Source organism: Haematobia irritans, chromosome 2 (genome assembly GCF_050003625.1).
Source record: "Haematobia irritans isolate KBUSLIRL chromosome 2, ASM5000362v1, whole genome shotgun sequence".
NCBI lineage: Eukaryota > Metazoa > Arthropoda > Insecta > Diptera > Muscidae > Haematobia > Haematobia irritans.
Window position 1 is genome coordinate 71,840,425 of NC_134398.1, and position 23,147 is coordinate 71,863,571.

General features: G+C 32.0%; 1 protein-coding gene across 2 annotated transcripts in view; it reads left to right on the forward strand.

Moving 5' to 3' along the window:
* Positions 1 to 23,147, forward strand: part of LOC142225493 (uncharacterized) — a 131,169-nt gene that overhangs the window by 45,838 nt on the left and 62,184 nt on the right. For both annotated transcript variants that reach the window (XM_075295278.1, XM_075295279.1), the window contains exon 2: positions 12,994 to 13,281. In XM_075295278.1, coding sequence (XP_075151393.1) covers positions 12,994 to 13,281 — 288 coding nt within the window. The remainder of the gene's footprint in view (positions 1 to 12,993; positions 13,282 to 23,147) is intronic.

Below are 23,147 nucleotides of genomic sequence, written 5' to 3' on the forward strand. Positions count from 1 at the left end.
TTAAAATGTTATGGTATTCATTAAAAATGTTTTTCTCCTAGTTAAAAGAACATGGTCACAACCTAAAATGTTTTGATCTTTATGAAAAAACTTTTATCATCGTCGAAAAAAGGACGCCACTTGAGAAAAGAAAACACAAAATTAACTTTATTTGTTTGTTTTTATATATTTATAAACTAATTCATTGTTTATTTGTATTTATAATGCCGTTCAAGCAAACATCATATATTTTTACACACTCTATTTTATTTCAATTTCAACAATAATTAATTATTCCATATTTACATCGTTCCCATCAAATGTACAAACGCAGACATCATGTAACTGCAAATAAAAATAAATACCATATAGCAAAATGCAGAACAAAAAAGCAGGTACATTTTTTCAATTACACTTTCCTTTTTTGTGTTCACATAAAACCACGTGCCACTCCTGAATATGTAAATAAATTAACACAAAACACAGTAAATCCGTATTCTCCGTCCATTCCAAGAAACAATCAACACACGACTGACGCGCAAAATGAAAATCGTGTGTACCTGCTCAATGTTTTTATAAAATTCTTTTCGCTGCAAACAAGTTAAAAAATTAAATGGTCACGAAAAAATGTAAATGGTCTTTATGGCCATGTAATGGTTCTAGACATGTCTATACTTAACCTATAAAAATACTTTTTTCCCTGTAAAAAAGTAAACAAAATTGAATGGTCAGGTACATGATTTTCCCGACCATTTAATGGTCTCAAATTCTATCGTTTATATGATAGAACATGTTTGCGGTATTTGAGAACCATTCAAATGCTTATTGCCACCATAAATTTTTCTCCGCTCGAAAACTATTTTTACAATGACAAAATACATGGTTTTCGCGGCAATTACATGCTCTAGATAAGCATTAAATGGATGCGGCAACCATGTCCAAACATGGTTTTTCTGTGCGTGTATTTACGTGAAATTTTATCTGAATTAGTGGCGTTAGGTAGCAATTATTGGTTGGAAAATACGGATTAAAATTGGATAAAAATCCTTCAAAACTCTAGTGGATGCGAAAATATAAAATTTTTCGTGAATCTCGTTTTATCGGCCCTAAACCAGTTACCAAAAACAAATTGAGCATTGTAGACACATTTTCAAAAATGGAGCACTATTTCAGCAGGATTGTAAGGAAGAGAGGCAGTACCAACTGCTTACAAAACAACCGAATCATCGGTGATTTTTGTGGGCGATGTCCCGATTTAGAGCAGTTTCTACATAGCGCTGATATAATTGCTCATTTTAATAGAAAATTTCCTCAGAAGCCATATATAATCTAGAGTATAACATTGTTGGCGTGAAGGAAAACAGCACTACCTTTCATGCATCTATACTGTATGAATTGATTGCAATAACGTAAACGAATGATCATAAACCAGTTTGATTACTCGTTTACGTTATTGCCACCGATTCATGCAGTGTGGAGGCACTGCCTACTTTATTGTATACCAAAAAGCGCAACTAAACTCTTACTGCTGAATTATTTTTTGTTGGGTGATGAAGGTGACAGACGATATTCAAAAGTAAAAACCGCTTGCTATATGTGCTACCATGGTGAGAAAAAAGGAAGCGTTCTATAAGAAAAATATGTGGGCAATCTAAAAAACCAGTCTGTGTGGAGCACAGCTAGGTGCATACCAAATGCTACAGTTGCCTAAGATATTAATATTTTGAGTTTTTATCAAAGATAGGAAAGTGGCTACAGAGGAGATCAAACCATTTACGGTGTTAGTTTCATTCTTTTCGTTTATCGAACCAAACGCGTATACGACAAGTATTGACATAGCATTAAAATGCAAACGAAATTAAGTGCACGAAATAAACTTCCATAAAGGGGAAAATGTAATTTTTTTGTTGTTGCCTAAAATTTAACATTGTTTCGTTAACGGCCATTTTCATGTAGCTCCGTTAGGCATTAACTTCCAGTTAACAGAAAGAAAAATGGAAATATCTTTTCTCCGGTTAACTTTAACTGAAAATTTTTCAGCAGTTAAGTTTCCAATTGGTATTGGTATGAAATATATACGCAAGATGACAGATATGTAGATATCACGGTTTAAAAGTTCGTTAGCTAACGTAGCACTAACGGAGCTTCATGAAAATGGCCGTAAGAAAATTAAGTTTTTCATTTAAAAATATAAACGAAAAACAAATAAACAATTAAAAACATGTATGGAACTAACATGGTAAATGCAACATTTCGTATGACGCAAGCCAATTTCCTATCTTCCTAAAGTTTATTGTCTTTGGTTTTTATATCCTCTTTTTTTATTTGTATTATTTTCATATGAAATAACTCAAAACAAATCAACTAAAAGTATCTTAAACCATAAATATTTACATTTGTAAATAGTAGCTGATTTTGAAGAAAAAGAAAATTGTTAAATATGTACATTTTATGAAAGAGCACAAAAAATTGGCTACTGAGTCCGAAGAGCAAGAGTTTCAAAAATGAGATATTTACATTTGTATATAATGCCAAAACTAGGGTTAAACAAGTAGTACGATTATGTGTTGTACTAGCATGTCAATTATGGTGGAAAAGTATGATGGCCGTCGAGTCGCTTGCCGATTTGAAATGCTCCGTTCACTAATTTTTACCAACAAATGCTTCTGTCAATCGTGTTGGCTCAAAGACGCTAATGTAGCCGAACACCCTCAAAAAATCGCCTGTATAACATACCATATACTCCCAAACATATTCTCCTTCAAACATAAATATTTTCAGAATTTGTTTGTAGTGTACAAACCTGTTATACACAGAAAAAAATATCACCAAAATATTTCCAATTAAAAAGTTAATGAAGTAGAACATTTTTCAATTAATAAATTAATTGATACAATTAACTTTTTAATCATGAGAGAAACATTAAGTTAATTAAGTCAATGATTGAAAATTTTAAAATTTTTAATTAAAAAAATAATTGATACAATTAACCTTTTAATCAAGTTCGGAAGACTAATTCATTTTAAAAAAATGATTAATTTTTTTTAATTTTTAATTAAAAATGTATTTCAAACAAAAACTCTAAGCCAATTCAGAAATTAATTAAAAATAGTTATCTTTTTTAATTAATAAATTAACTGAGTTTTGCAAATCAACATCAATTACATTTTTAATTGAATCAATTAAAAAATTAATTGAAATTTGCTAATGAAGTCAATTAATTTTTTAATCAAGAATTTTCTATGCCCAATTAAAACTGTGATTGATACTATCATTTTCGTGATTGAAGACATTAAAAAAATTTTTGATTGTTTTACAGCCAAAAAAACCTTCACAAACAAAAACGAAATGGTGTATTTATTTAACGAAATTTGTTCTTCAAAGTTGAATAGTTTTGAAACAGTTTCATAATTGTTATGAAAAATGTTCGTACTTTTTGTTAGAAAAAGAAATTAAGTGCGATAGTAACAAGTTTGAAAATGTCATCACTACTTTAAACCTTATACTGTTGAATAATTCTCAGTCATTTGTATTCATACACTACGGTGACCCCACCAGAATCGAAAATGTTTGATTAATTTTAAAAAAATTATTACTAATTTTTTTATTATTTTTTTTTTCACAAAAACAGGTAAATATTTTTTTTTTACAAGTTTTAGAAAATTTATTAGACTGGCATTTGGAATATATACGCAAAATGACAGATATGTAGATATCACGGTTTAAAAGTTCGTTAGCTAACGTAGCACTAACGGAGCTTCATGAAAATGGGGGTTAGAAAATTAAGTTTTTCATTTAAAAATATAAACGAAAAACAAATAAAAAATTAAAAACGTGTATGGAACTAACATGGTAAATGCAACATTTCGTATGACGCAAGCCAATTTCCTATCTTCCTAAAGTTTATTGTCTTTGGTTTTTATATCCTCTTTTTTTATTTGTATTATTTTCATATGAAATAATTCAAAACAAATCAACTAAAAGTATCTTAAACCATAAATATTTACATTTGTAAATAGTAGCTGATTTTGAAGAAAAAGAAAATTGTTAAATATGTACATTTTATGAAAGAGCACAAAAAATTGGCTACTGAGTCCGAAGAGCAAGAGTTTCAAAAATGAGATATTTACATTTGTATATAATGCCAAAACTAGGGTTAAACAAGTAGTACGATTATGTGTTGTACTAGCATGTCAATTATGGTGGAAAAGTATGATGGCCGTCGAGTCGCTTGCCGATTTGAAATGCTCCGTTCACTAATTTTTACCAACAAATGCTTCTGTCAATCGTGTTGGCTCAAAGACGCTAATGTAGCCGAACACCCTCAAAAAATCGCCTGTATAACGTACCATATACTCCCAAACATATTCTCCTTCAAACATAAATATATTCAGAATTTGTTTGTAGTGTACAAACCTGTTATACACAGAAAAAAATATCACCAAAATATTTCCAATTAAAAAGTTAATTGCAGTTGAACATTTTTTCAATTAATAAATTAATTGATACAATTAACTTTTTAATCATGAGAGAAAATATAAATACAAAAATTAATTGATACAATTAACCTTTTAATCAAATTCGAAAGACTAATTCAGTTAAAAAAGTGATGATTTTTTTTTTTAATTTTTAATTAAAAATGTATTTCAAACAACCAACTATTAATCCAAGTAAAAACTCTAAGCCAATTCAGAAATTAATTAAAAATAGCTATCTTTTTTAATTAATAAATTAATTGAGTTTTGCAATCAACATCAATTAAATTTTTAATTGAATCACTTAAAAAATTAATTGAAATTTGCTAATGAAATCAATTAATTTTTCAATCAAGATTTTTTTTTAAACTGTGATTGATACTATCATTTTTGTGATGGATGACATTTCAATTAAAAAACTAATTGGATCAATTTGTATGTAGTACGAAATTTTTTACTGCCAAAAAAACCTTCTCAAATAAAAACGAAATGGTATATTTATTTGGCGAAATTTGTTCTTCAAAGTTGAATAGTTTTGAAACAGTTTCATAATTGTTATGAGAAATGTTCGTACTTTTTGTTAGAAAAAGAAATTAAGTGCGATAGTAACAAGTTTGAAAATGTCATCACTACTTTAAACCTTATACTGTTGAATAATTCTCAGTTTGGTTGTCTCATTTGTATTCATACACTACGGTGACCCCAACAGAATCGAAAATGTTTGATTAATTTTAAAAAAATTATTACTAATTTTTTTATTATTTTTTTTTCACAAAAACAGGTAAATATTTTTTTTTACAAATTTTAGAAAATTTATTAGACCTACTTATTTTCTTTCACTTGTAAAAGACAATTTCGTAGCGTGAAGGAAAAAAATGGAATTCAAAATTGCAAAAATGTCTTTAGTGCATTATTGGTAAAATTTGAAAATTTTAAGAAACTCGGAACTATTTTATGGGAGACACGAATTTAGTAAATCTTTATGCTTCATTCGTGATTTTTCTCCTTTTTTAATTCATTTAACTAACGAAAGCAAAAAAAATCTTAAAGTCAATTAAACTTTCTCAAAATACAACAATTCCATTAACTAAAATAGAATGAAATTGATTTAGTGACATATAGAGTTCAATTTTTTTTGAGTGTATCATCAAAATGGGAAGTAATATATACATGCATTAAAAAATTAAAAAAAAATTAAAAAATATCCTCATTATTAGAGACAATTTTTGTAACACACGTAAATTTTATACTTTCAATAAACCTTCTTCGTAATTTCAACGAAAATGTTTCGTACTTTTTATGAAGACATTTTTTAAAAAGAATTTGTCGTAAAATGTTAATGAATTCGTATAAAGTTCTTCACAAAAATCATGTAATGTGATGAAGAAAAGTTAGAATATTTCATAGACATTTCGTAGAATATTTCATAGACATTTCGTATATTTGAAAAAAGTTCCTCGTAAAATTTACGAAAATCAATGAAAATTTCGTTGATTTACTGAAGAAATTTGCTTAAAATTAACGAATTCTTTCGTGGTCGACTCCTCTATACAAACCGATCAAGAACTAAAGTGTTTTATGTAGATATTTGTCTGTCTTTTCTATCCAACATAAACTAACCTACAATATAGAAGGCAATGTTAAGAAATTTGAATATACCTTTCATAGGTTGTTCCCAGCAATCCACTCAAAGTAATTCGATAGTGGATGTTAGTCTTTAACCTTTGAACTTCTTAGTTATGGAACCTATATAAAATCGGAACGAAACAGTGTGAAATATTATATTAAAATATGAACTCGATCGAATGAATGACCATCCAGTGTACTTCACTACACCATTCTCTCAAAGTTGTGCAACTTTTTCAGAAAATGCATGAAAAATTGAATGGTTGATAGCATAACTACTTTTATGTGTACACTTAATAAGAATTTATTAGTAGTTTAATTTCTAATTGTTGAAGTGTATCTTAATGTTTCCCGAAAAAATTTATATAATTTTTCTCATTGGAAGAATAATTGACCTATATTTTATATAGTGGTTGAAGTTATTTTTATACTTTGATCTGCCAAAAAATGTGCCTACCAGAAATATTTATTTTAAACCCCATCATCAAATATATGCTGATCAACTGAGAATCACCTACTGAGTCGATCATGTATTTGTTTCTAGCAGGATACCGGTCGCAATTATTAACCGATTTTGATGAAATTTGGTATATGGGGTTTTTTTTTGGTACAGGGACGAACGCTATTGAATTGTGAAAAAAAAAATCCGATTAAATATAGATATAGCTCTCATATACATGTATCGCCCGATTTCGATAAATGGGGTCAGATTCGGCCCCGCCCACCCAGAAAAAAGTGCCTTCGAAACTAAAGGAAAAAATTTTCATCAATATAGTTTATCCATTTTATTTCCATTAAGGTAAATTTTTGTGAAAAATAATAAAATTTACTCGTTTCAGTAAAAAAATCCTAAACTGTAAGCAGTTAGGATTAGTTCATTAACTAGAATAAGGCATGGAATTTTACTCATACTATTTTCTTCGCTGGGTATAAGAATTTACTACTGAAAAAGAAAATTTTATTCACCGATAACAAAGCATTCGTAAAAATAAACAAAAACCGAACTAAAACCAAGTTTCCTCAAAATTAGTAAAATTTCTTATAAAATGATAATTGCGACTTCCTTTATAATAGAAAGTTTTTCATACATACGAACAACACTTGGCATAGAAAAATATTTTAGTTCATTCGTACTAAGAAGTATGCACTCCTTTCAAAACTTAAGGAAACACACTTGTTAGAATATAGGAAATTTTCCTACATTTCTATTGTCTACCTGTAATCGATACCTGTCATCGTAATCGATGTGTTTGCGCGTGGGTGTAATCGATATATTTGCGCGTCGGTTGTTGTTTTAGTTGGAATCGCGTTGTTTTGGTATGCGGAGAGATTGTTAAAAAATAATATGGTAAAATAATATAATAAATAACAAATAAAATATATAAAATATTTGTTATTTAAAGGGTGATTTGTTAAGAGCTTGATAACTTTTTTTTAAAAAAAAACGCATAAAATTTGCAAAATCTCATCGGTTCTTTATTTGAAACGTTAGATTGGTCCATGACATTTACTTTTTGAAGATAATTTCATTTAAATGTTGACCGCGGCTGCGTCTTAGGTGGTCCATTCGGAAAGTCCAATTTTGGGCAACTTTTTCGAGCATTTCGGCCGGAATAGCCCGAATTTCTTCGGAAATGTTGTCTTCCAAAGCTGGAATAGTTGCTGGCTTATTTCTGTAGACTTTAGACTTGACGTAGCCCCACAAAAAATAGTCTAAAGGCGTCAAATCGCATGATCTTGGTGGCCAACTTACCGGTCCATTTCTTGAGATGAATTGTTCTCCGAAGTTTTCCCTCAAAATGGCCATAGAATCGCGAGCTGTGTGGCATGTAGCGCCATCTTGTTGAAACCACATGTCAACCAAGTTCAGTTCTTCCATTTTTGGCAACAAAAAGTTTGTTAGCATCGAACGATAGCGATCGCCATTCACCGTAACGTTGCGTCCAACAGCATCTTTGAAAAAATACGGTCCAATGATTCCACCAGCGTACAAACCACACCAAACAGTGCATCTTTCGGGATGCATGGGCAGTTCTTGAACGGCTTCTGGTTGCTCTTCACTCCAAATGCGGCAATTTTGCTTATTTACGTAGCCATTCAACCAGAAATGAGCCTCATCGCTGAACAAAATTTGTCGATAAAAAAGCGGATTTTCTGCCACTGATTTTGGTAATAAAATTCAATGATTTGCAAGCGTTGCTCGTTAGTAAGTCTATTCATGATGAAATGTCAAAGCATACTGAGCATCTTTCTCTTTGACACCATGTCTGAAATCCCACGTGATCTGTCAAATACTAATGCATGAAAATCCTAACCTCAAAAGAATCACCCTTTATAAAGAAAGCAAACACCAGCAGAATAACAACCCTTTCATTTGTCTTCATTTTGGAATCTTCAATTATCAGGTAATATTCAGTGACGCAAACCTTCTGCAACAAAAATGTTTTATGATTTTTTATATTTGTAGGCATTGAAATTGTAAAAGGAGGACAAAATCGTTAGGCAGCAACTTATTAAAAGTGAAAAGTACAAGAAGAAGAAAAAGTGCGTTTTACAGTTGATAATATCACACGGAAATTGGAAATAGTGGAATAATAAATTAATATTTCAAAGAGATTCGATGCTGTTGATTCTTAATAAATATATTCAATATATTAATAAAACATGTCTTTTATTGAAGATAAAATTGCTTATAGAAATAAATAAAATTGTATTTAAAAACGAAGGTAAGCAGTTCTAATTATGAAGTAAAAGTTTTACCACAAATGTGTAAGATTTGTCGAAATGAATGAAAAAATTTCAATAAAATCATTCCATATATGAATTCAAATTAGTTAAATTTTTTCATTCTGTAGTATAGTGGTATATAAATATAGGAAAATGTTAACTAATATATGGAATGCATTATTCCTAATTTCTACGAAAATCACATCGTTCAAACAAATAAAAATGTCTTTGGCGCTATACGAAGTTCAACTTTCTTCACAATGAGTTCATTTTAACTTAAAGAAGGGGTCACTTTTTTCTGGGTGCCCGATTTTCTACTTTTCTCATTTGTTTTAACATATTGACATTTGTTTTCATTTTTCGATGAAAACGTTTTGATATGAGAGACTCAAAGTGTAAAATTATCACCATCTTTTACAGAAGGCCTTTTCAGAACATCCCTTTGAACTCCATTTGATTTACTGGTGTCAATGAACAACCAAAATGAAGGTGTGAAGAAGGTGTAAAAGTCCATAAAGACCTTGTGTGTTCATTGACCATAAAAAGCTAACGACTATCGAATACTGGTAAATCTAAATGATAAATTAGGAAGACCAAAGGTGTCATAAAAGATATAAAAAAAAACACAAATAAAAGTTATTTATATTATTAAAAAATCATTTAATATATTAAAAAACAATTCATATTTGCAAAATCGTAATGCTGTGATTTTATTTTCACCACAGAACTCCAATATTATTTTATATGTCTTACAAAACCATTTCTTCCTAACAAAATCTTATTAGTTTTTAGAAAACTTACCGAAAACCAAAAAAAAAACACTCTGTACGAAAGTATTTTATATGTGTGTCTAGACAATGTTGACTTTGGTATCATAAGATGATCAGAAAAGGGGTCTCCTGTTTTGTTTCCATTTTCAGTGTCATTAATAATTTGATTGAATTGCTTTGATTGAAATTGAATTTTTTTTTGTAAAACAAAAACTAATAGTACCGCAAATCATAACGTACGTCAATACATCTGACAAGCCTAGGATTTTGGTAACTGACATCATTTGTTGACAATAAGTTATTTTGTCCGAGCATACGCTATTGCTGAGAGTGATGGAACAAGAGCCGTTTTACCGTTACCTTTTTTTAATGACAATAACATATACACGCACAGAAAAACCATGTTTGGACATGGTTGCCGCATCCATTTAATGCTTATCTACACGGATGAAAAAGACTGTTTTTCATATGTTTGGCTATAAACATTATATGTTTGGAACACAACTTTGTAAACACAATATTTTTGAGTGCATGCATATAATGTTCATAAACTAGCATAACATATTTGGGACATATATGTTAATATGTTAGAACATATTATGTTTGGGCCATAAAATGTTTGCAAATATAATATGCTTGGATGCAAACATATATTAATTTAGAAATAGCCTATAAACATATATGTGTTTAGTAGCTTGGAGCGCTATTTAACAGGGAGCGATATTGAATTAAGTTGGTGGTTGTTGCTTGTTATTACAAAATTAACATTTTATTTTTCCTTGGGCAATTGATTCTTTGATCCTTACAAACTGTGTGGTCCGCTGTTCGAATCCCCGTCCGGCAAAAGGTAAAATTAAAATAAAAAAAAAAATCATAAAATTGAATAATTTCTTCTACAATGTTTGTATTATAGAAAAAGGTGCTAAGAACTAAAAAATCTCGTGGAAGTGAGAAAGATGTCGGGGAATATACAATTGGGCAGAAACAAAATTTTGAGCATTCAGGTCGAAAACCTATGTTGTTAGCACCTATATTACCTGTTTATTTTCATAATTCATTATGATTGTAAATATATAAATAAATAAATAAAATTTTGAGCACAGTATTGTTTGGGAGAATTTTTTTTGAGCATATAATATTTTTGGGTGCAAAATGCTTCCAAACATATTATATGTTCACATAATAACATATTGTTTTTTGGAAGACAACATTATTGAATTTGGATGCAAAAATACAAAATGTTTGGAACTTAGACTACCCAAACATATATTGTTTAGACCAATATGCTTTCAAACATATTATATATGGGAAGAGATCAAACATATAAATGTTTGGGCAATACCCAAAAATGTATATGCTTGCAGCAAAATATGTTTGGGAGTATATGTTACAGAAGCGATTTTTTGTGAGGGTGTAGAGCATGTAATTGCCGCGAAAGCCATGTATTTTGTCTTTGTAAAAATAGTTTTCGAGCGGAGAAAATTGTACGGTGGCAATAAGCATTTGAATGGTTCTCAAATACCGCAAACATGTTCTATCGTTTAAATGATAGAATTTGAGACCATTAAATGGTCGGCAATATCATGTACCTGACCATTCAATTTTTTTAAAGGGAAAAAAGTATTTTTATAGGTTAAGTATAGACATGTCTAGAACCATTACATGGCCATAAAGACCATTTACATTTTTTTCGTGGCCATTTAATTTTTTAACTTTTTTGCAGCGAAAAGAATTTTATAAAAACATTGAGCGGGCACACACGATTTTCATTTTGCACAATCATGTTGATTGTTTCTTGGAATGGACGGAGAATACGGATTTACTGTCTTGTGTTAATTTATTTATTCAGAAGTGGCACGTGGTTTTATGTGAAGACAAAAAAGGAAAGTGTAATTGAAAAAAATGTACCTGTTTTTTGTTCTGCATTTTGCTATATGGTATCATTTATTTTTATTTGCAGTTACATGATGTCTGCGTTTTTACATTTGATGGGCACCATGTAAATATGGAATAATTACTTATTGTTGACATTGAAATAAAATAGAGTGTTTAAAAATATATGATGTTTGCTTGAACGACGTTATAAATACAAATAAACAATGAATTAGTTTATAAATAAATAAAATTAATTTTGTGTGTTGTTTTCTCAAGTGGAGTCCTTTTTTCGACGACAAAAAAAGTTTTTTCATAAAGATCAAAACATTTTAGGTTGTGATCATGTCCTTTTAACTAGAAGAAAAAAATTTTGAATGAATACCATAACATTTTAAATCGCGACCATTGTCTTTTCATTCAAACAAAATTATTTTTATCATTTTAGATGAGGACAATTATATTTTTCTTAGAACCATGTTCACTGAGCCAACATGGTTGCAGGTGAAAATGTTACATGGTCGCCGCAGAAATAGCTCCTATCATATTATTTTGCTCTTCAAATATGATTGTGACAATCATGTTTCTTCTCTGCCTGTTATACGAGTAGAGTATCACCTTCCCAGGGTCGTCAAAAATGTTTCCATCATTAAATAAATTTGAGAGAAACGTTTGGGATAGATCCCATTAGTCTGAAATAAATTTTCATAGTGGTCACGAATCATGGATTTGGTAATGATCAGTGTACCTTCCGAAGCGTTTCATGGCATGTTCAATAATGAGTTTCTCAATCTTCTTTAACGCTCTTCTGTCATAGAATCGGTCATTGTGGAATATATATGTATGTGCCATCAATTCGTGGTCTTTTCTTGTGATCCAAGCAGTATGACCACTTTTTATGAAGTATGTTTGGAATTGTTTTAAGTAGAGATATAAACTATTGTGCTGATAACAGCTGTATCTTCCCAACTATAATAAAACAATTAGAGCTGTGGTAACTCTGAAGAATGTACTGCAATTTTGCCCAGCCATAAAATCCGTATCAGTGATCTTTGACACATAGATATAATTGCAAATACTTACTAAATACATAATTAGAATAAGAACTATTTTACTATTTTGTATATAGGCTATTGTCACGAATAAATAAAATGAGTTTACTTGAAAACATTCTGTAAGACGATTCGTTTATTTGGTCGTTCTAGCGCATATTACACACACCCAGAGAAGGAATATGATCACCTCAAACATGTTTCAAGAGCAAAATGTTGTTTTTGGATGGTGACCATGTACCATGTTTGTCGCAAAAATGTTGTTTTCTCGCCAAACATAACATGCTTTCCGAAAACATGTACATAATTTCCGAGAAAATAACATGGTTACAGCGAACATGTTATATGGTCACCATCCAAAAATTACATTTTGCTCTTGAAACATGTTTGAGGTGGTCATATTCCTTCTCTGGGTGCATACAACATCAATACATATAACAGTTATTAAGAATAGACACGTCTAATGACAGTATGTTGTTATTCTTTTTATAGATGCCAGTGCAGCACAGGACACCGGCGAACAAGGCAACGAATGGAATCGTACACAGAATCGAAACAGTGCCAACGGTGGACATATTGCCGGATCGGCGAATATAAACGGTACCGATATGCCAAATGTTGGAAAAATAAAATTCGATCCGCCCAAAGTGCCAGTGATATTTGTTTTAGGAGGCCCAGGTAGTGGCAAAGTCACCCACTGCGACACCTTCATGCAAGAACGCCGTGGGGTAATACACATCAATATGATGGATCTATTGCAACAATATGCCATGGGAAACGGTAAGTTGGTCCATTCACAATTATGGGATCTACTATTGACCATCTCAAATGAAGTTTACATGGGCTTGTCCTAGGACGGAAGAACTCGCAGTGCTTTAGTATTTATTTATGCCTTGAATGTTCATTTAAATGAAAACATTAAAAAATAAGTTTGCTAACCAATTTACTTTTAATTGTTATCAATTGTTTTTATAGCTCTTTCATTTCCTAACTATCTAATTCTCTACATTTTGAAAAACTATAACTCCGATCGTGAATTGGTATCATAATAGAACCACTCAGAAGCATTTGAAAAGGGTAGCGAAAGCAATGCTAATGCATTAATGCTTATACACGAACGAAAAAGACATATGTTTCGGTGTAAAAATTATATGTTTGGAAATCCGATTTGGACAACGTGTACCGAAACGTTTTTCTTTTGTTAGAGTTTTATGAATTTCATCGAAAATTTCAAACTTTCATCACCAAAAAATTTTTTTGTTACAAAATTTTTACTTTTGCACTAAAAAAACTTTGATTCAAAAACATATTCCATTTCGTTTATATCAAGCACTATTCTTTTCTGACTATAAGTCTTTAATAAGACACATTTTGAAGTTTGATAGTAAAAATTTAATATAATAGTACGTAAGGTCAAACATCTTTCCGGAATCTTTTGAACATTTTTGGAATTTAGGTAAAAATATATGTTTGGTGTTAGGTTGAAGCAAAGCTGACATGCTTATCACTGTTCCACGGTGACCAACTAAATGTATGTTTCTGTCAAATAAACTTTCTTTACGTCAGCTTGTGGGCGCCGAAAACTATACTGCTTGACTGTTTGCGTTGCTTGTGCGTTGATGGCAATAGCGATAATTGTATGTTAATGACGATAACAGTTACGTAGCCCAGTGAATATTGTGTTGTGTGTCCTCAGTTCGATTATTCGTCCAGGCGAAAGGTACAATTTAAAAAAAATATATATAATGGAATAATTTCTTCTATATCGTTTGTATTACAGAAAAAGATGGCAAGAACTAAAAAACTTCGTCGATATGAGAAAGATATGAGGGAAAAAGCAGATAGTCAGAAACAATTTTTTTGAGTTAGTCTTTATGAAATTGTTTTTACATCCTGTAAAAGAATCAACTTTTATCATAAAACGTATACACGTTTCTTCCAAATAAACTTCCTTACAGCGAAAAGCAAATGGGAAACGATATTTGTTTGTATAACATTTCGTTTGCAGGAAAAAATATTTTTGGCGAGTAGATATGTTAAACTGCTAGTTTAATTACAACAAATAAAAATGTAGGTTGCCGAGTACGAGTTCATGATTTCTTATCGTCTTACTTATTTTGTATATAAGTATTTGGGGTGTAATATTCAAATAAATTACAAACATATGTTTTTATTTCTATTCCAACACAATTGTATTTAAGACATTTTGCTGCAAGCAAACAAACGTTTAGAAACTAATTTAAAAAATATATGCTTCGGGTGAAACATAACATGTTTGCACAATACAAATATTTTTTTGTTTGAACAAATTCCGAAAATATATATTTTTAAAGCGGAATAAATTTGGGAGTATATGTTACAGAGGCGATTTTTTAAGGGAATTTGTACGAATTTGGGTTGACCACCTGCATCATTTTTTCTTCAAATTCGTCCATAATTGTTCCGAATTTTATAAGGTGTCAGCTATCTTTTACCTCTAAAAATCCCCAAGTAAATGTATCCGCTAAATCCTACACTCTCAAAAAAGTCGCTTCTGAAACATATACTCCCAAACACATTCTGCTCAAACATACAGTTCAAACATATTATGTTTCACCTTAGGCATAAATTCCATTTTTTACTTGCAGCAAAATGCCATATACATACTTGCGTTGAATTACAAATAAAAAATATGTTTATAATTTATTTTAATGCTATGCTCTACATATTTATTTATAAACTAAATTTAAAAGTGTTGTGCTGATGTCTTTCATTATCTCTCTCATTCGCCATCTTTAGTTTTTTTATACCCTCCACCATAGGATGCGGGTATATTAACTTTGTCATTCCGTTTGTAACACATCGAAATATTGCTCTAAGACCCCATAAAGTATATATGTTATATTCTGGGTCGTGGTGAAATTCTGAGTCGATCTGAGCATGCCCGTCCGTCTGTTGAAATCACGCTAACTTCCGAACCAGGGTTGGCCTGTCAAAAACTGTGACTTTTGCGACATACATTTGCGACGGTATAATACGTATGTCGCAAAAGTCGTAAACCTGCTGTAGAAAACCAAATTTTGAATAGAAGAAATCCTGAACATTTTTTAATTTAGTTTGACAGCATTCGCTGTGAGTTTCTGCCGAAATTTATGAACGTTTTCCCATGATCAAGCCTAGTTTCTTAGGTGGTATCGAAATTCCCGTTGGTGCACCCTCAAAAAAAATCGCTTCTTTAACATATGTTCCAAACATATTTTGCAGGAAGCACATATATTATTGCATACTGCCGAAACATTAATATGTTTGTTTTATGTGAACATATTATATGTTTGGAAGCATTTTGAGCCAAAAATATTATATGCTTGGAAGAATTTTTCCCAAACACGATTCCCTAACATACTCGTAATTTTCACTTCCACGAAATTTTTTAGTTATTGGCACCTTTCGCTGTAATACAAATAATGTTGAAGAAATTATTCACTTTTATAAATTTTTTAAATTTTACCTTTCGCCTGCACGGAGAATCGAACCGAGGACCATACAGTTTGTAAGCCAACACACTATCCACTGGGCTACGTAGCTGTTATAGTCACCAGTAGATAATTATCGTTTTAAGTTACATTTATATAGCATAGTTTGCAGCGCCCACGAGCCCATGCAAACATAACATTATTTAACAGAAACATACATTTGTTTGCCACGTGGAGCAGTGGTTAGTATGTCTGCCTTGCATGCAAAGGGTCGTGGGTTCAATCCCTGCTCCGACCGAACATTTTTTTTTTTTTTTTTTTTTTTTAATTTACACATTTATATTTGTACTATATTAATTTTTTTAAATGAAACATCGAAATGTGCGTTATTAAAGATTTATAGTCAGTAACAGTGCTTGATATAAACGAAATTGAATGATTTTTGGATAAAATATTATTTTTTATTGCAAAAATAACAATCTTGTAATAAAAAACTGTTTTTGTACAAAACTTTAAAATTTGGAAGGAATTCAAAAACTAACAAAAGAAGAACGTGGAGTCGAGTATAAACATACATACATAATTTTATAATATAAACATAAATTTATTTAGGAGTGAACAGTTTTTTACTAGCATTTAACACCATCGCTCTAAAATTCCTTTTATTTTTCTTTAATAATTCATTTTAAAGAAAATAAACTTTTTAAATTGTTTTGGCTGTAAAAGTCGAACTTAATGCCCGCTTTTATATTTGATGGTGTCCGTCAACTCCTCGTGGACTACGTTTTAATAAAGAGAAACTAAACTTTGTTTTTTTACATTTTACTGTGTAATTTTTCACTATTTCCTCCTTATTTCATTTTACCGTCCCAACTCTAAAAAGAGTATAGTGCCCATTCGTTATTTTTATGAAGACCCCTGATTTCTTTTAACGAACCAAGAAAAAAATAATGCCAAAATGATAAACAAAACACATGTCCACACATACATAAAATGCTGCTCTCAAGGCGAAAACATAAGCTGTTTGTTTTTCAAATGTCTATTCTCTTGGTTCAGAATGTATATTCTCTTTATTCAAATTAAATAATATTTAGACTTAAACATATCAAATTTTTGGCCTTATCATAAAACAGTTTTCCGAAATAACATACAAGCGGTTTCACAGAAATTGTTCTCTTTTGACTCTTTTGCTGTGTTATATTGATATCTTTCGTCAACTCTCCCGGTTTCCATCTCTATTTCTCTCTATACTCTCTCTGTCGCTTTGAATAAAATATCACAACATATGTATGTTTAGTTGAAATTTGTAAATTTATATATGTTTGTATATGATTTTTATGAAACATTCATGCCCCAAACATAATATATTCTAACATATTAACATAGATGTCCCAAACATTTAGTGTTAGTTTAGGAAAATTACATGTTCGCACTTAAATATATTGTGGTTTAAAATCGTGCCCGAAACACATTTTGTTTATATCGGAACATATGAAAAACATATTTTTCTAACAGTGTGAGTGTGCAAAATACCTTGGGGTTATATTGGACAGGAGACTGAACTTAAAGCTAAGAAAGGACGAGAAAATCCACGGTTACCCTGAACTCGTGCAAAAGGCAATAGGAAAAATGTGGGGACTAAAACCGAAAATTGTGAACATTCCTAAGAATTGAAACTTCTTCGCACATACCATCGTCTTGGATATCATCGAATTCGCTGCCTAGCTGACGCGACTAAAGTATTTTCAGTTTGGGACTTTTGTTACTTTTTCAACATTTACGACGCGTATGTGACGTTTACGACGTTTACAACTTTGCGACAGTCGCAAACCTAAAAGAGTTTGATACAGACCGTCTCTGTTCCGAACGAAACAAGCTATCGACTTGAAACTTGGCACAAGTAGTTGTTATTGATGTAGGTCAGATGGTATTGCAATTGGGTCATATCGGTCCACTTTTACGTATAGCCCCCATATAAACCGATCCCCCGATTTGGCTTACGATCCCCGATTTTGGTGTTGGAATATGGTCTCTAAGAACCATGCAAAAATGGGTCCACATCGGTCGATAATTATATATAGCCCCCATATAAACCGATCCCCAGATTTTGCTTGCGGAGCCTCTAAGAGAAGCAAATTTCATCCTGTCCGGCTGAAATTTGGTACATGGTGTTAGTATATGGTCTCTAATGACCATGCGAAAATGGGTCCACATCAGTCCATAATTATATATAGCCCCCATATAAACCGATCCCCAGATTTGACATCCGGAGCCCCTTGGAAGAGCAAAATTCATCCGATTCGATTAAAATTTGGTACGTGATGTTAGTATATGGTATCCAACAACCATGCAAGAATTGGTTCAATCAGTCCATAGTTATATATAGTCCCTATATAAACCGATTCTAAGATTTGACCTCCGGTGCCTTTTGGAGAAGCAAAATTCATCCGATCTGGTTGAAATTTGGTACGTGGTGGTAGTATATGAAATTTAACAACCATGCCAACAGTGGTCCATATCAGTCAATAATCATATATAGCCCCCATATAAACCGATACCGAGATTTGGTTTTGGAGAGAAAATTTCATGCGAGTCAGTTGAAATTTGTTACATTGTGCTAGTATATGGCCGTTAACAACCATGCCTAACTAGGTCCATATCGGTCTATAGTTATATATAGCTCTCTGATAAATCGATCCCCAATCACACAAAAATTGGTCCATATCAAGTTCATAATTGTATATAGCCCCGATATAAGCGACCCCCATATTTCAATTCTGGCTCTCTACGTACCGTGCAAAAGTACATTTCGATTCGTAATTATTTGTGGACTTACCTATGTTATACATACCTTTTTTGCCTAATATATACCACGTATGGACTAACTCACCATTTAGAAAACGATGTTAAGAAGTTTTAAGATACCACAACCCAATTAATTCGATTGTGGATTAAAGTCTTTCGTAGAAGTTTCTACACAATCCATGGTGGAGGGTACATAAGATTCGGCCTGGCCGAACTTACGGCCGTACATACTTGTTAACTCTATTTTACTCCATATAAAAAATGTTTGGGCGGAATAACTGCGAAATCTCTCTTTTGCGTTTTTCTAAAACAAATAGTGATGCAGATAGTGAAAATTTGGCACGGAAGAATAGGCAGTCATATTATTTCGCACAAATAAGCTAACAACCATATTGACAGTAGGTTAGGCTAGGTTATGTGGCAGCCCGATGTATCAGGCTCACTTAGACTATTCAGTCCATTGTGGTACCACATTTGTGAACTTCTCTCTTATCACTGAGTGCTGCCCGATTCCATGTTAAGCTCAATGACAAGGGACCTCCTTTTTATAGCCCAGTCCGAACGGCGTTCCACATTGCAGTGAAACCACTTAGAGAAGCTTTGAAACCCTCAGAAATGTCACCAGCATTACTGAGGTGGGATAATCCACCGCTGAAAAACTTTTTAGTGTTCGGTCGAAGCAGGAATCGAACCCACGACCTTGTGTATGCAAGGCGGACATGGTAACCATTGCACCACGGTGGCTTCCTGTATATTGACAGTAAGAAATGCTTATATTCGAATCGAACTTAGTATACTAAGCATAAAACAAAAAATCCTAAATTTGGGGGGAAACCCACCAACCTGGTAACACAGCAAAGGCATAATTCTCGAAGTGTTTTTTTAGTTTTAATTATGAATACAAAATAAAGAACTAAGGATCAAATCTTACTAGCGACTGATTTTTTATTAACTTATTTTTATAACAAAAAGAATTATTTTGCTTTAGTTAATTTAATTTTTCCCAAAAAAAGTTGACTCCTTTTTCTGTCTAGTGTTTAATTTATTTATATAAGTATATTCTTTGTTAACATTAAATAAAATTTGTAAAATTTTTCATCAGCGCTGAAAACATTAACATCAAGTAAATTACTTGCTGTTAATAATGTTTGGCTTAGTCTAACGACATGAATTTACAATGAAACAAATAAAGTTAACAATTTTACTAATTTCGAATTTCGCCTAAAATAGTTCATATTTTTACATATTATTACAATTGCACATGATAAATATGGAATTGGTACTATTAACTTATTGCTTTCTAACATGAGAGAAGTTTTCTTAAATTAATTCCGCCTTCTATTCGTTAGATACGAAATTTTCTTAAACAACAGAAACAAATTAAATGTTTTTGTTATATTATAATTTTTATTATATTATATTTTTGAATATTCTTCAATTAGACTCTTCTTACTAAATTATTTGTATCGTGTCTCCTCTTGCAACACGTTTTAGTATTTTGTTAAATAAACCTACATTTTCTATTTTAATTTTGATTTAAATACACTATTTATAATATAAAGCTTTGTAAAAATTTTGTATAAATACTAAGTATTAATTGAAAGGAAATAAAAGATCAATAGTTCTATAATGTAACCCAACAAAAAAATTTGGAAGTTGTTCCAATGGATAATTTTAACTTTTTATCGATAACATCCTTTGTAGCGATGTCAATTTATAAGTGGTTATTTCTTTTTGATTAGGATTACCTACAAGATTACCGGGTATAGCTTAGTACTATGTTCAGTTTTCAAGCTGAAAACCAGCTTATTTTCACGGTTACTTTTTTTATTAATTAATTTAGAAATATAAAATTATATACAACCAATTCCTTGGATCTTTTCCATCCATTATTTGAAAAGACTTGATCAAAATATAATCGTTTTAATAAATATATTTGTACTTTTAATTTAGTGTTTTGGTGAAAACCCCGAACATAGTACTCACCTTATGCCTGCAGAAATACAAATGCGTTAAAAGCACTACAACGTTCTCAAAACAAGGCCTTGAACCTTGTATATAACTTGCCTTTGAGATAATCTTCATATGATTTGTACAAGTATGTTATAAAACTAAAAATGTAATTCCGATATATGGATTATATAAGCAAGGATTATTGCTCTACATATTCAAAGTATTGAATGGAACCGGTGGAAGAACAAACATTTTTCAAAGAACAATTATGAGCAGTGAACGAGATACAAGGCAGTCAAATAATATAACAAGTGTATACGGCCGTAAGTTCGGCCAGGCCGAATCTTATGTACCCTCCACCATGGATTGCGTAGAAACTTCTACGAAAGACTATCATCCACAATCGAATTACTTGGGTTGTGGTATCTTAAAACGTCTTAATATCGATTTCTAAATTGTGAGTTAGTCCATACCAAATCTCGGGATCGGTTTATATGGGGGCTATATATGATTATGGACTGATATGAACCACTTTTGGCATGGTTGTTAAATATCATATACGATCACCACGTACCAAAATTTCAAGCAGATCGGATGAATTTTGCTTCTCCAAAAGGCACCGGAGGTCAAATCTGGGGATCGGTTTATATGGGAGCTATATATAATTATGGGCTGATAGGAACCAATTCTTGCATGGTTGTTGGATACCATATACTAACATCATGTACCAAATTTCAGCCTGATCGGATGAAATTTGCTTCTCTTAGAGGCCTCGCAAGCCAAATCGGGGGATCGGTTTATATGGGGGCTATGTATAATTATGGACCGATGTGGACCAATTTTTGCATGGTTGTTAGAGACCATATACTAACATCATGTACTAAATTTCAGCCGGATCGGATGAAATTTGCTTCTCTTAGAGACCTCGCAAGCCAAATCGGGGGATCGGTTTATATGGGGGCTATATATAATTACGGACCGATGTGGACCAATTTTGCATGGTTGTTAGAGACCATATACTAACACCATGTACCAAATTTCAGCCGGATCGGATGAAATTTGCTTCTCTTAGAGGCCTCGCAAGCAATTTGGGGGTCCGTTTATATGGGGGCTATACGTAAAAGTGGACCGATATGGCCCATTTTCAATACCATCCGACCTACATCAATAACAACTACTTGTGCCAAGTTTCAAGTCGATAGCTTGTTTCGTTCGGAAGTTAGCGTTATTTCAACAGACGGACGGACGGACGGACATGCTCAGATCGACTCAGAATTTCACCACGACCCAGAATATATATACTTTATAGGGTCTTAGAGCAATATTTCGATGTGTTACAAACGGAATGACAAAGTTAATATACCCCCCATCCTATGGTGGAGGGTATAAAAACAGTAAGATGTCGGTTGGAAGTAACGAAACAAGGAATTCGATCTGAAGAATATTTCAGGATTGTATACTTTTAAAAATAATTTGAAAAAAAAGTATAGGGAAAATCTAGAAGGATTTTTGTTAATTAGAATATTCAGATAATTTAGAAATAATAGTTGAACTTTAGTTAGTTGTCAGATAAGCCTCTATAAGCCTATATTCATTCAACAGTCGATCTGAACGGACGTGTTTTTAATAGCGGATTATTTCATCGTAATAAGTACTTATTACGATTTTCAAGTGTGGTGGTAAATTAAGCCACCATACAGCGAAATTCAAAATCATCCACTGGGTTGCTAACTCCAGGGCCCAGTGGACGGGTATCGACTGAAGTTATAAATTTAGACAATGACCAAGAGTTAGGCCCAATTAGTCGACCTGTAGACGGGTCGACAAGTTGCGGTAATTTGACAAGTCGAACCTTTCCTAAGGTAACGACATCAAAAGGAGTTACTCCCTCCAGAAAGAGATTTAAGGAACGCAGAAATCCCTTGTTTATCCTAAAGAAATTAGGATCAGTCGACGCAACCACATTGTCGACAAAGAAAAGCAATTGCTTAAAATGTGCGCAAGGAATTCTTGAAGCTGGAAAGAGGGAAAGATCGCAGGATGAACTGCCATCTTCCAAAAGGGATCAAAGATCGTTTGCTTCAGTGGCAAAATAACACTGTTATGATGGCGATTGTTAACAGGGGAGCAGTGACGGTATTGTTCCAAAGCACAAGTGGGGAAAATTGAGAATGCTTTGTCTGGCGTCTACTCACAGGTGCTAGAAAAGTTTCCCGGCGCAGATCCTCGACACCATGAGGCTGGTTGGTATCAAGAACGATTTAAGCTAGTCGCATTTTAGGACCAAAGGTCTATAGATTGTTTTAAAGCTGCGTTGATTCTAATTGGTGAAGTTTGGGAAGGAGCTTCTCTAGAGTTAGTCGAGAAGAAAGACATACCGGCTAGACCTACAGCACATGCGTGGATACCTGCAAACCCTTCTGACCCTGAATCTAT